Consider the following 13,199-nt stretch of genomic DNA (forward strand, 5'->3'; position numbering starts at 1 on the left):
TGTATCAACATTGTTATATTCGTAATTATTAAATTAAAATAAGTCAAATACTCCCATAAAAAAGATTTTTAAAATACGAATAAAATGTATTGTCATTTTGAGATTGGTGTAAAGAGTAATGAATCATTCCAAAAAATACCTCCGCTCTGAGGCTCTATAAAAATAAATAAGAATTTAAACACTTCAACTTTTCGAGTCCCGCTAGTGAAGGTCGGTTTCTGCTTTTGGAAGATTTCCACATTTCCAGATAAATTTTCAAATTGATTAAAAGCAATCAAATGAGTCCAGACTTCACAGGAACAGGTTTATGTATCTATGCTACAACACAAAAAAACTATTTCTTGTGATTTCAAAACGCATGTGCCGTGCCCATGCGACTTTCTGTTTATAATTGGTTTTGAATAAAATATCACAACGTAGCGAATTTACAACCGTATTTAGTAGTTAGTATTAGTATTAATATTTGCATTATTATTTTAGGTAAGACTCGCTTTCGTGTCTATTTTGAAGTAAGGTATCTACGAGCGCCCTGTTTCATTTTGTTTTTAACCTTTTTATAAATGCTTCCATTAAAAAAAAATAGATTCAAAGTAAACTTCAATTTCAATCAAATAAAATCAGCTCTCCGTATATATTTAAATTATATTTGGAATAAGTGATAATAAATAATTAAATTAAACCACTAGCAATTCTAATCAGTACTACATATGCAAAATTTGCCTTTTTAAAATCTATTCTACTGTTCCGCCCTTTGCCTTTTCTTCTACTCCCGATTCACTATCTTTCGAGTCTAAATTCGTCGCTGGTTTCTCAGGCCCTTGTTCTTCCGATTGTCTTGAAGGCGATGGCTCCGATGGTGTTGCTATAAAAAAGAAAATAAAAAATACGATACGATCAATCTAACAGAAGGGACTCTGTACCAAATTTAGTTTAAAAAATGGAAATAACAAAAATTTTCTGACCAGATTAGAAATTATCAATACATATAATTTTCATAAATTTAGTCGTAAATTTAACCAAATCAGACCAAGATGAACTTGAAAGGAAGTATTTTTGAAATTTTCCTTAGAAACAAAGGCAGCCCAAGTTTTCAAAAGTTTTATTTTTTTGCTTGTTCAGTTTATATTGATGTTTTTTTGGAAAACCACAAAAGAAACCACCAAGAAAGAATAACTATAATAGGTAACTATAATTTCGGTTAAAAACACAAGTTTAACTTAATTAAATGGTGGATTATTATAAATTACAGATGAAAGAATTACATTTTCTTTTGTTTTATTTACTTTTCTACAATTTTTGTACATGTTTAGTTTCAAAATAAATTTATTACAAATTTAAAAAATCTACAAAATAATTATTACTTGGGAGGAGTTAGTCAACATCTGTGATTTAATATTTAATATATTATATTTAATATTATATATATTAGAGTAACCCAAATAAAAATGGGTGAGAATAGCTCTTTTGTACCTGGTAATAAACTCCCAATGGGATTTCCAGTGGGTGTTAACTGCTGAAATTGGCTTCCAACATTGGACGCTTGTTCAATAATGGGATTAGCCACACCACCAGAACTCTGTGAACTCTGACCTGGCACGAACTGTTGCTGAAAATTTTGGATGGCGTTTCCTATGTTCTGCCCGATACTTTGGATGAAATTGGGGCTTTGAGGTGTACTCGCTTCGTCTTCTGAACCTAATCCCCAGAAGGTTTTTAACTTCAAAATTTGTACTAGCAGAATCATTAATTACCTGACGGGTTTTGCTGTGGCCCACCCTGAATAAACTGATTGAAGGCTGTGCCTACAAGATAAAGAAAACACTTGGCTAAGTAATTGTAAAAAAAATTCCCTTAATGTTTCTATTGCATTCTCTGTCAATTTGTCAAGAAAAGAAAACTATTTGGTTAACCAGGTTTTAGATAATATTTGACTATATCTTTCTAGGTGCTATTCAAAAGTTCATTTGCAATAATATATAAATAATGCAATAGATTCAAACTAATTTTTCTTTGCTTACCGATATTGCCGAATGATTGGAAAACTTGCTGTATAGGACCCTGAGGTGTGGAAGAGCTGGCTTCGTCACTTTGAGTACCAATTTGCGGTGGTTGAGTGGGGATAATGTTACCAACAACTTGATTAAACTGACTCACGGCACCAGCGAAGAAACCTTGAGATGGTTGAGGTGTGCTACCACTATCACCTGGAAAAAATATACACAATACATTATTAATGTATCTATAAGTTATTAAATAGAGCCATCGATGGGGAAAGCAAATTACAATGATGATTTCACGTCGTTTTACCCCCGTTTATTGATCCAAGAACCATAATTTTGGTTAGCTAAATTGAATGTTGGTATTTTTTTTCTAATTTTGGTCAGTTCGGGTTGAATATATTTAGTTTTGGTTACTTTTTATTTGAGTATGCTTAATTTTGCTTGTGTTTCTTTAGTTTTGGCCAATTGTGGTTTGTTTTGATGAATTTTGGCATATTGTTTTTTTGTTGGTTTTGGTTTGTTACGGTTAATTTTGGTTAATGTTGGTTTCTTTTGGTGAATTTTGGCTAGTTTTGGTTACTTTGGTGTATTTAGGTGAATTTTGGCTAGTTAATTTTGGTTCGTTTGGGTTTGCTTTTGTGAATTTTGCCTACTTTGTTTAATTTTCGTTAGTTTTGATTTGTTTTGGTTAATTTTGGCTTGCTTTTGTGAATTTTGGCTACTTTTGGTCACTTTTGGTTAGTTCTGGTTAATTTTGGTTTGTTTTGGTTAGTTCTGGTTAGTTTTGGTTAATTTTGGTTAGTTATGGTTTGTTTTGGTTAGTTTTGCTTAGTTTTGCTTAGTTCTGGTTAGTTTTGGTTGGTTAGTTTAGTTTAGTTAGCTCGCTTAGTGGCTAGAAAAAAAAATTATCGGTGGAAATGCTAAAAGGAATAAAATTAAAAAAAAAATTAACAAAACTGACGGACTTATAACTGTTTAATAATAAATTTAATAAATTGCGAGTCAAAAAAAAGAAACATTCGAAACACCCGAAATGAAAAGTGATAGAGTATCGACCGACAAAATCCGAGGGCGCGGATTTATCGGAACCGGAACCGACGGCCAGTTAACAAAACTAACGAATAAAAAAAAAACTTGAAAACGTGCCCACTTTAACCAAATCGAACGTAACCACGAGCGAAAGTTTCGCTCTGAACTTCATTTGTTCGCGGCAGCCGTTATTCACTTTTTCATGTGAAACATTCGGAAGAATGGTTCGTTACCTATGATAGGTGAGTTGCTCTCGTCAACTGATACTTATGTTTATGTGTTCTTTAGACAATGTACAAACATTTTACGATAAAAAGAATAGGAAATACAAAATGAATTTTTGTTTGCATATTGTGTAGGTTTAATTTATATTATTTGTTATATGTGACAAACTAAAACAAAACAATCACAAGAAATAAATGGGAAACAAAGACAACAGTCGTTTTTAAACATTTTTTTGATCGGACCATTTGTGTCAAACCGACAAGAAATCATCCGTAGTACCTTGAGTTCCATTGCCCTGGCTGACCCCAGGAATTTGGCCCTGGAAAATCTGTTGTACGTTGCTTACAATATTACCGAAAAAGTTTGATGGAGGAGCGCTGCCGTTATCACCCAATACGGTACTGTTTGCAGGTTGACCACCTCCTCCGATGTTTTGGACCGTGCTCACAAGATTTTGAACACCTGCAATTTGAAATTTACGAGACCTAAATATGGCAACTTTTTAAGTTGTCCAACCAAGTAATATTTTTTAAAAATTCGTTCTTATTATGGAGACCCTTTTAAATCTTTAACCGTCACACCTTTAATGAAACTATAAAATAAAAAACTACTAAATCTAGAAACTTCGTTACATTTTTTTAAATTCGGTCATTGTACAACAATAAAATAAGTCATTGCCTTTTAATTTTTAAAAAAATACCAGACAGAATTTTTAACTCATTGAGGCGCAAACTTTTAAACAGGCTTTTCGATACAACCAATTTCTAACTCACTGTTGGATTACAACTTTTTTTGAGGATTTTTAGGTATATAGAATTATTTCTTGTAAACAAGTAGGTAATGCCTTTGGTTGACATTTTTTATACCAATACCACTGTCTTTATGGCGTTTATTATTAAAAAGTGAACATATGCTCTTGGAACAACATATATGTAAAATTCTCCAAATGTCGACAACAAATGAATAATTGATTTATTGAACACGCACCAATAGACATTAACCTCAAAACGTAATCGCCGTTGACCCACAACGACCTAATAACCAGATTAATTTATTCAGCAACGAAATGCTACCAAAAGACGAACCACCGTACCAAAATTTTCTTTTCTTATGTACCGTAATTATATTCACGTTTGGTCGGCCGTTTTACAGTTAACCGGATTGTTTATTGTTTTTTATTAATTCCGGCTTCTTTCAGAAACTATATTTCGGTAACGGGAAAGGTTGTGAAGGCAATCATCACACTACGTTCTTTTGCCCTCGATCGATTGATGATAGTTGCACAGTTTTTTTTTAATGAACAGGAACAGGAGGATGTTACAAAAAAAAAGTTAAATACGAAAGTTGTTTCAATTAAAATGACCTTTATGTTTTTTTTGTTTTCCTAATGGCGAAAAAAGTTTTTTCTTTTTAAATAGAACACCCTACATTTTATTGCGTTGCTATATATTTTTATATGGTCTATAATATAAAGAATTTAAATATTTTTTAAAAGTTTTTTCCATTTAAGGACCCTATTTACAAGATTCTTACATTATGAATGTAAGAGAATTTATGAGTTATTGGAAAACAATTGACAATTAAGCGAAAACGGTAGGTCAGAGATAGGTACTATGTTATATAATTGAAATTGCTATTAAAGTGGCTATTCGAAAATACAATAATATACATGGTGTCTGATTTAAGAAAATTGAGAAAAGTATCATTTTACGAAACGTGGCAACACTGCCACCCTGTACAATATGTTTTCGAAAGAAAACGAAAACAGTGATGTTAACTATTAAGAAAGTAGGATCGTTCGGACAAGAGTGATGAATCTAATTGATTCATTCTTTTAGTTACATTGCAGAAATTTGGCACACAGTTAAAATCGGTGTAAGATAATTAATAACGTTATTTTTATTATTAGTAACATATCCAAAAAAATAATTTCTGCAAAGAAAATTATAGAGTACATGTTATTTGTGTACATAGACAAGTTAGAAAAATAAAATATTTTCATATAATTTAGTTAAAAAAACCCCACTTTGTTGGCATCTTTCCGCACTTTGGTCCGTGCAACATTGAATATTTTAAAGTATAAAAAATTATACTTAAATAATTTCGATTTTTGTTATTTCGTTTTTGAAACATTTTAAAATTTGAATCAGCGCTAATTTAATTCAATAATAAAACATAGTTTCTTAAACTTCAAAATATCTTGTAGTTATGCGCCAACCTAAATTTGAATATAAAAAAATAACAACTTATATTTTATAGTCTATAACAGATTTTTCTATAACGCGCAGGCAAAAAATGTCCCGTTGTATTTAGAATAACCTGCAAATCTTGAAAATATATTTTACCGTTTCTTACGTAATTGTTTCAGCACAACTTCAGGGATCAAATGAAATATTAAATTTATAAATTACATAAAATCTCACAAGTTTTCGCAGTGCTTACCTCCCTGAAAATATCCCACAAATCCTTGCCAGCCTCCTTGGATTGGTTGCGCACCATCATCACCTTGAGTACCATTCTGAGCAGCGTTTTGGCCTTGAAACGATTGAACGAAATTATTCGTAATTTGCTGGAATCCATTTGCCAAATTCTGGAAAAAGTTCTGTTGGCTACCGCCTTGGTCCTGTTTTAAACTCAACTTGTTTTTTTCGCCAGCAAAGTAGTCCCTAACTTCCTCCTCCAACTTATTCCAAACTTCTTCGTTGGGTGCTTCGTTCGGATCGTTAGGTTTGAAATTTTTCCTGATATCTTGCAAGCCCTTTTCGAAGTGTTGCTGGACTTGCTGCAGCCAGGTAAGCTTATTCGAACCCGATTCGCCCGAAGTATTTTCTTGGAGCCCCGAAATATATTTTGACGATTCGTCCTGCGACTGCTGAATATTTTCGTCAAAGTTGTTTTTTAAATTTTCTTTCTCCGATCCGAGGCTGTCAATTAAACTTTCTTGTTTGAGTTTTTCCAATCGAGTGTTGCTTTCGATCAGCTCGTTGTCGGAAAGTTGCGGTTTTTCGGCCAAATTCGTCGTCGTGTCATGATACCGTACTTCAACCGGTATATTCCTTCCTTGTATATTGGCCGGCGCCACAGCACCGATAACCGTAAAGATAAATAAATAATTTAATAGCATGATGAGTGAAATGAACAGGACTGGAGTTGTTGAACTCTTCGCGTACGCTTTTATACGAAATTTCTTGCTCATAGTTAACTTCCTCCAGCATCGTTGAAACAGGTTCGTAACGAAGATAAATAATGTCATAAAGTTTGTTTTACAATTTCTTTTTGGCCGCCTTTTAAGTCGTTAAAATGTACCGCTGCGTAGATTTTGATGCGGCTAATTAAATTTAACGACTTTCAATGCGAAAAATACCTCGCTCAAATGTATTTCATTGTTTTAAGTCCCTTTTAATTGTCTTCATTAATAAAAAAAGACAGTCACCTGTACATTATCAAGTTTTCCATAGAATTTAATAATCTGATTAATTAGTCACCTTCTTTCCGGGAATTGTTGATTTTGTCGGAAAGAGGCATCCTCGTTCAGCATATTTATAAATGATAAATTAAATTAGCAAATTCGTTCTTTTTAAATAATCTTTTGCACATTCAACTATAAAAATAATATTTTCAATATTAGAAAAAATTACCAATTTTGATGATATGGATTTAGGTGTAAAAAAGGGGATTTGTTTATTATTATTTATCGACGTCACCTGTTTCCTACTGTTCACTTTTACAGCATGAATCTCAAAAGCGACAATTTGCCTGTTAAACTAAAACTTTTCTATCTTTAAAACGGTTAAAGGCAGAATTTTCACTTGTCAACTGCATCTTAGATGACGAAATATTTTAGCGATTCATGGCAAATACAATTAAATTAAAATTGTTTATATAGATTTTTTTGCATTTTTTATTGCCAAATTAAAGTCAAAATCTAAGTAAGTAATATTTTAATATTGTAATATAGTTTCTAATAATAATGAGATTCCAATATATAAATAATAACAGAATTTTTATGAGCAAGTTGTATCAGTTTCTTTCATTTTTTTTTCTGCGTCTGGCTATGGCTAACATATATCTACGTTTGACATTTCATTTTCTTTAATGTCAAACAAAAGTTCTAATAAACAGGTGCCCGAAATAGCTTCAGTGTGTTTTCTCTTCATGCATAATTATCATATATATCCATCCAGTTGTTGCTTATTTGTTGTAGTCAAAGAATAAATTAACCATATAAAATGATTAGATTAGATCCAAATTATCAATGGCATCCTTTCAGGCAACCTGATTGATATTTGAAACAAAACTCAATTGTCATAAGGAAGAGATTTGCTTTAGCTCTCTGTGTTGATATTTGTAAAATAAACAAATTCAGGGAGGTCGAAAAGTAATTTTGAAAATTTAAATGAAAAACTCGTTGTTATTTGCTTTCAAATAGAAACACCTCATTCTTCTAAATGCCTATTTCAGAAAGGTTCTCATTTTAAAGTATTGTCAATAAAATCTTTTTTAATAGTCTAAAAGCTATAAAGACATATTTTTTTAAATGGTTTTGATTTACAATTTTTCTTAGAAATTCCGTATAGTAAATCTGAATATTACTACCAGCATTACTAGATGTTATTTGATAAAGTTTTTGTTGTCGTCTGCAAAAAGGCGTTTAATTATCGTTAGAAGCAATGTAATATATGTATGTAATAATAAAATGTTCGTTACGATCCTGGGGTAAACCACCAACCGGTCTTGCGGGATTCTAAAAAAACGGAGATTTCATTGGTACTTACATCTCAGTGGATTGCCATCTTCACTGGTCAAAGACCTTAGACGGTTATTGTATTAAATTTATAATCTAGAAGAATTTTATATAAATTGTTATATCCTTAATGTACATTTTCTGTTTGCATTTGCGTTATCTAATTTTTCATATTGTGTTCATTTGAATTATTGACTTCAAATAAATAGTTCATATGTTCTGATCATTCATAGATCAATTTTTCTCTAAAATGAGATCTTTTTTGCGAGTCTGTGATATTTATATAGTTATACAATGTGATTCACCTTGTACACGGTCATAATAATAGCGTTTAAGAAATATTTTGATAAGTTCAGTTTCGGAATTTCTAGTTCTTCAAAACTAAACTATGGACATCTTAATTATAAAAACTTTCCTTGTTTTTCCACTTTTAGTAGCGAATGGTATATTATGCAACACGTTTGATAAACCCCATTTTAGACCCGAGTACTTTTTCGTTACTTATATTTATCTTTTTCAGGGTAAATTTTAACAAAACAGCACGATTGACGTCTTCGTGTAATACTTGTCCCATAATTCATCAGTACATAATTATGCATAGAATGAGTTTTAGTAGAGAATAATAGGCGTTCCAAATTCAAATCGATATCGTATCGTATCGAAAATATCACCCTTCATCATGAGGCTGAGGTCCTTACTCTAGTGGACTATAAAAGGTTAGCGTTGGGATTCCGATGAACCACCATAAGCTAATGGGACATCAGAGTCAGTCAGCCGATTGTAGTCAAGATAATGGGATGGAGTTCAACGCAGGGAATTGCCAAGTTGATGGTTGTGCACTTGAAAGTATCTCTCTCAATAAGGACCTAGGTGTTATCCTTGACTAAAGTGTCGTTTACAAAAATAATGTGTCCAGAGCAATGGTCCCTTTGGGCTTGTGTTAACAAGTTTTTTTTTACCTTCGCCAGAAACCGGTACAAGCTCAATAGTGCACAATTTGCTGGAACCCAATATATTTCAACTTAACGCTCAGTATTTAACACTTGACAAGGTCAGTAATGATAATATTCACATAAATGACTTTTTAAGCTCTACAGAGTTGCTCCATATTTATGAAACGTGTGTAGAAAAAGAAAAAATTAAATCAGCTGGTTTTTAAAGGGTTCGACTTAGTAGCTAGTAGCTGCCGTACTGAATAAAATTGAAAAAAAAAATCAAATTGAGGTTGGTCCTTTGGACCGGTTTTCGGTGGACAAAGATTTTGAAGTTTGTGGTGTGTCATATGTAAAAAAAGAACCAATAAGAAAGAAAGCTTGGTATTACTTTCAATTTATCATTCTTCTAGTAGTAAATCAAACTTGGTTTGTAATCAATTAATGGATGTGCTGAATTTCGTTTATAAACCGAATAGAAAAGTTACATTATGTAGTGACTTCAACTATGATTCACAAAAAAACCTTTAGGGTACAGGGAAATTAATAAAATATGTTCTTACTTTGGTTTAGCAGGTAGAGTTCATCCGCCAACTAGAGTCACATCAATATTCTCGAATAAAATATCAGATCAATTTTAAATAAGCTCTGTCGATAATATAAATGCAATTCAAAATAACATAGTAACGTTCCGAAGATCTTTCTCAGAGGAGACTATAAGGACTTTTGAACAAGCACTGTTTCATGAAAATTGGTCTAATATCTATGGCGTGTGCAGCCTTGATTGTGTTTGACTATTTTTATTGAGTGCTTTTGTCAAATTTTAACACGTATTTTCCTAAACGTCCATTTTATGTCGTGGATATGCTATGATATAAAAAAATCATGTAGGGCACTTAATTATCTGTTTTATAAATAATATATAAAAATTTACGAGACCGATATAGGTTGACTAAAATCGAGGTTAGTAAGGAGTAGAAAGAAAAGCTTTTACCAGCAAAAAATTGTTAATTCTGAAAACATAACAAACTTGGAACGTGGTAGTAGAAGTAACTAATAGAAAACCAAAACCAAAACTCAATAATATTCAACTTCTTGTTCTTCTTATGAACAGACCATACCTACAAATTTTATCTAACTATTCCATGCCACTTCATAAGCGCTATAATATTCGATTATTGTGATGGCGTACGCATTGACAGATTTAACAAAGAAAATTGTAGAGTAAACGTTATTAAATAAAATTCCCGTTAACATTTAAGGGATCTGCTTTATTTACAAGCACTAACGAGTTATAACAATTATAAACGTATTACTTTTTCATATCAGTGCCATTTTGAAAAAATGACATTTGACTAAAACCTTAGAAAGCCGCGTTGTTGTTGTGGGGGTTGCTGTGGTGGATTTTCTTCCTCTTCGGGGTGTGCCTCGTTGTAACGTAAAGACTTCAAAATGGCCTCAGGAATGGGAGGAGGTACCGGTATCGCATCCCCTTGGGGCTGGAACCCGTTTTCATCAGCCACGTACGTAATGGAAACCGGTACTCCTTCAGGAGATGTAAAAAGGAATCCCCCCTGCGCAACCGTTCCTGCTTCATCTCCGATTGTTTTCTGCTGTCCCTGTTCCTGCTTAACTATTCCATTTTCAGTTTCGTAACTGAAAGTAATGGGCACATTAGGTACGCACGTAACTGAAACCGACCAAAACAACCTATATGAAACGTTTATATAAATATATGAATGGTTGAAATAGGACTAAACATTTAAGTCAACCATCAAGGTACTAGTTTGGTATTCAGTAAAAATTTTTAATGCAATCCTATTTTCTATCTATGAATCCTGTTTTGTAATTTTGCAGACATTGATTATCTCACAGATTTTGCAAATGAATCTGTAGGAATAGCTTCACTAAGCATGCATTTCTGTTTACGCTAAAAATTGCACCCATATCGAAGTGAGCCCACACGTGTTTACATTGAGTCTCTGAGTGGGTATCTAAAATATTTTAATTTTCAAACTTTTTTCAAATTTTAAGTGGAAACGGTGCATTTAAAAAATTTATGAAAATTTTCTTCTTTAAATGTGCTTTGAATACTATTCATAAATTATATATAATAATATATATAACATATAATAAGTATATAGTACATACAAATATTTATAACTTCCGTCAGGACTAACTTCCGAATCCGAACGTAAAATGTTTATGACTGGTTTCGCGACTCTCTGATTGGATTGACCAGAGTAAGGTCCGTTTCTTTGCTGTTTCAAAAACTGCTGCTGCCATGGCAATTGGCTCACGTCGGCTGATACAACAGCAATAAGGAAAATGGTGGATATCTATGTGAAGAGCAAGATAATTAAAAAACCTAAAACTGTATTTAACAGCAAATTATTTTCAAAAATACATTCAAATATCCTATCATCAGTCATGATCCCCTTTTCTAAAAAAGTCGGAAAAATATTGAAGTTGGTCTCGAAGAAAACAATTTATTAAATTGGTCTCAAATGATAATTTCAATCATTCTGTAAATTGCGCATTTTCAACCCTTCAATTTCAATAAGCAAAAACTATTTTCTACAAACCACAAATTTCTCTCATATTTTAAATTAATAAAACTTTTGGGTATACATGTTTTCATTTGATCCTGGATTCAAAATATTTTCGTTCATAAGCGTCCCAAATGAAATAGAAGAGAAAAAGAGAATTTAAGATATTTATAACAACGTCTTTGAAGTTAAATATTATGGTTTGTAAGAAATATAAAATATTAGGAAGGTATTTCAATATTCTGCATAAATACAAATATTAAAATAAATTATTCAGTGGGGCGTAAAATGGAACATCTGTTAACAGTAACACGAATTTTATTGAAATTGACTGGTTTAAGGTGAATATTCAGCAGTCGTGTTGGCAGAAAACTACTAATATTGACGCTATATAAGATCGACTATTTCATTTGATAAATTTCAATGTTTTTTTTTGTATTATTTTTTTACATATTTAGAAAAAATATAAAAAAATACAATAATTTTCAAAAATGACAAAAATATTAACTTTCTATCACTTAGTCTAATTATGTGACTGAGGAATATTTTTAATTAAAAATTGGTGTATAACCAAACCAACCTAAAACAAAAACTCCTTTTGGACAGAAACCTCATTCGTAAGAAAGCGAATATAACAGAAAACAAAAACGCAAAACTAAAATGTCGAAATTAGAAAAAAAAATACGCCAAAATAAATAAGAACTAAAAGTTCAGATTTTCACGAAATTATATATATTCACATCACAATTGTTTCGACAACACCCTGTGACATTTGATAAAGACACGGTGTTGTCGAAACAATTTTCATGGAATATATATAATTTCGTGAAAATCTGAACTTTTAGTTCTTATTTATTTTGTTAAATGGATTTTGATCAAGTAAAACCCACCTCAGTTCAAAAATAAGCCATTATATTATTTTTTAATAAAACGATATCAACTATTGTTACTAATATTGTTATTTTTTGACTAAAAACCAGAGTATAGGTGAAATTATAGCGAGCGTCGTTATCCTAGGAATGACAGGTGTCAAAAGTTGAAAATTTTTAACATTTATCATTTATATTTATAATTAATTTCGTTCTTTGCTGTTTAATCCATTTTTACATTGTTTATAATACATGCATTCTAATATGCACATACGTACGTACGTAAGTAGATGAAAACAACTATATACGTACATACGTATGTGAATATGGAGGGACAACGTTTTCCATCATCAACTAAAACTATATTTGAAACTTGTTTAATTATATTTTACATTAACTTACCAATTTTATCATTTTGCTTGACTGAAGGAAGCTACGATGGGTATCAGGATGGGAATAATATTTTTAGAAGACACCTTAGTTTTTATATAGCATTTTGTGGATTGCCGAAGAATAATTTAACAAATGTCAGGGGCGTCTCTCTCATCTAATAGCGGTAACGATCGTAATTTGACTTGGTAAAAAGGAGCTTAAAATGAAATTTATATGTGGTCAACAGCAGGGAAAAACTTTGTAGGTAAAATTAAATATATTTTTTTTCATTTGCTTTGTATTTAATTAGTTTCTTTTGGTGGGTAGTTATGTGTATTTGTAACACACTCTCGTTTGATTATTGCTCCAAACTTTTTTTAACAATTTTAGACTGACTCTTAAAAGCGAAAAGTTAAACAACGGGTCAAAATATAACATTGCAACAACGGAGCTTCGATAGTTTCGCAACATTTTTGTCA

At 31.6% G+C, this 13,199-nt stretch overlaps 2 protein-coding genes across 3 annotated transcripts; both read right to left on the bottom strand.

The window, feature by feature from the left end:
• Window positions 1-599: 599 nt before the first annotated feature.
• LOC132697304 (uncharacterized) lies at window positions 600-6,388 on the bottom strand. Of its 2 annotated transcripts, none has more exons than XM_060662676.1 (6): window positions 5,697-6,388; window positions 3,609-3,716; window positions 2,019-2,204; window positions 1,752-1,802; window positions 1,471-1,695; window positions 600-862 (listed from the first exon to the last, which is right to left on the bottom strand). In XM_060662676.1, exons 1-6 carry the CDS (start codon window positions 6,376-6,378, stop codon window positions 732-734), a joined length of 1,383 nt encoding a protein of 460 aa, XP_060518659.1. In that variant the 5' UTR covers window positions 6,379-6,388; the 3' UTR covers window positions 600-731. The 2 variants fall into 2 exon arrangements, with proteins under 2 accessions (XP_060518659.1, XP_060518658.1); XM_060662675.1 differs by having other exon boundaries at window positions 3,534-3,716.
• Window positions 6,389-10,167: 3,779 nt separating this feature from the next.
• Window positions 10,168-12,794, bottom strand: LOC132696632 (endocuticle structural glycoprotein SgAbd-2-like). The gene is made up of 3 exons (XM_060661573.1): window positions 12,751-12,794; window positions 11,082-11,269; window positions 10,168-10,586 (listed from the first exon to the last, which is right to left on the bottom strand). Exons 1-3 carry the CDS (start codon window positions 12,760-12,762, stop codon window positions 10,286-10,288), a joined length of 501 nt encoding a protein of 166 aa, XP_060517556.1. The 5' UTR covers window positions 12,763-12,794; the 3' UTR covers window positions 10,168-10,285.
• Between the last annotated feature and the right edge of the window lie 405 nt (window positions 12,795-13,199).

Source organism: Cylas formicarius, unplaced genomic scaffold, assembly GCF_029955315.1.
Source record: "Cylas formicarius isolate icCylForm1 unplaced genomic scaffold, icCylForm1.1 PGA_scaffold_1__22_contigs__length_36826433, whole genome shotgun sequence".
In the NCBI taxonomy this organism is placed as follows: Eukaryota; Metazoa; Arthropoda; class Insecta; order Coleoptera; family Brentidae; genus Cylas; species Cylas formicarius.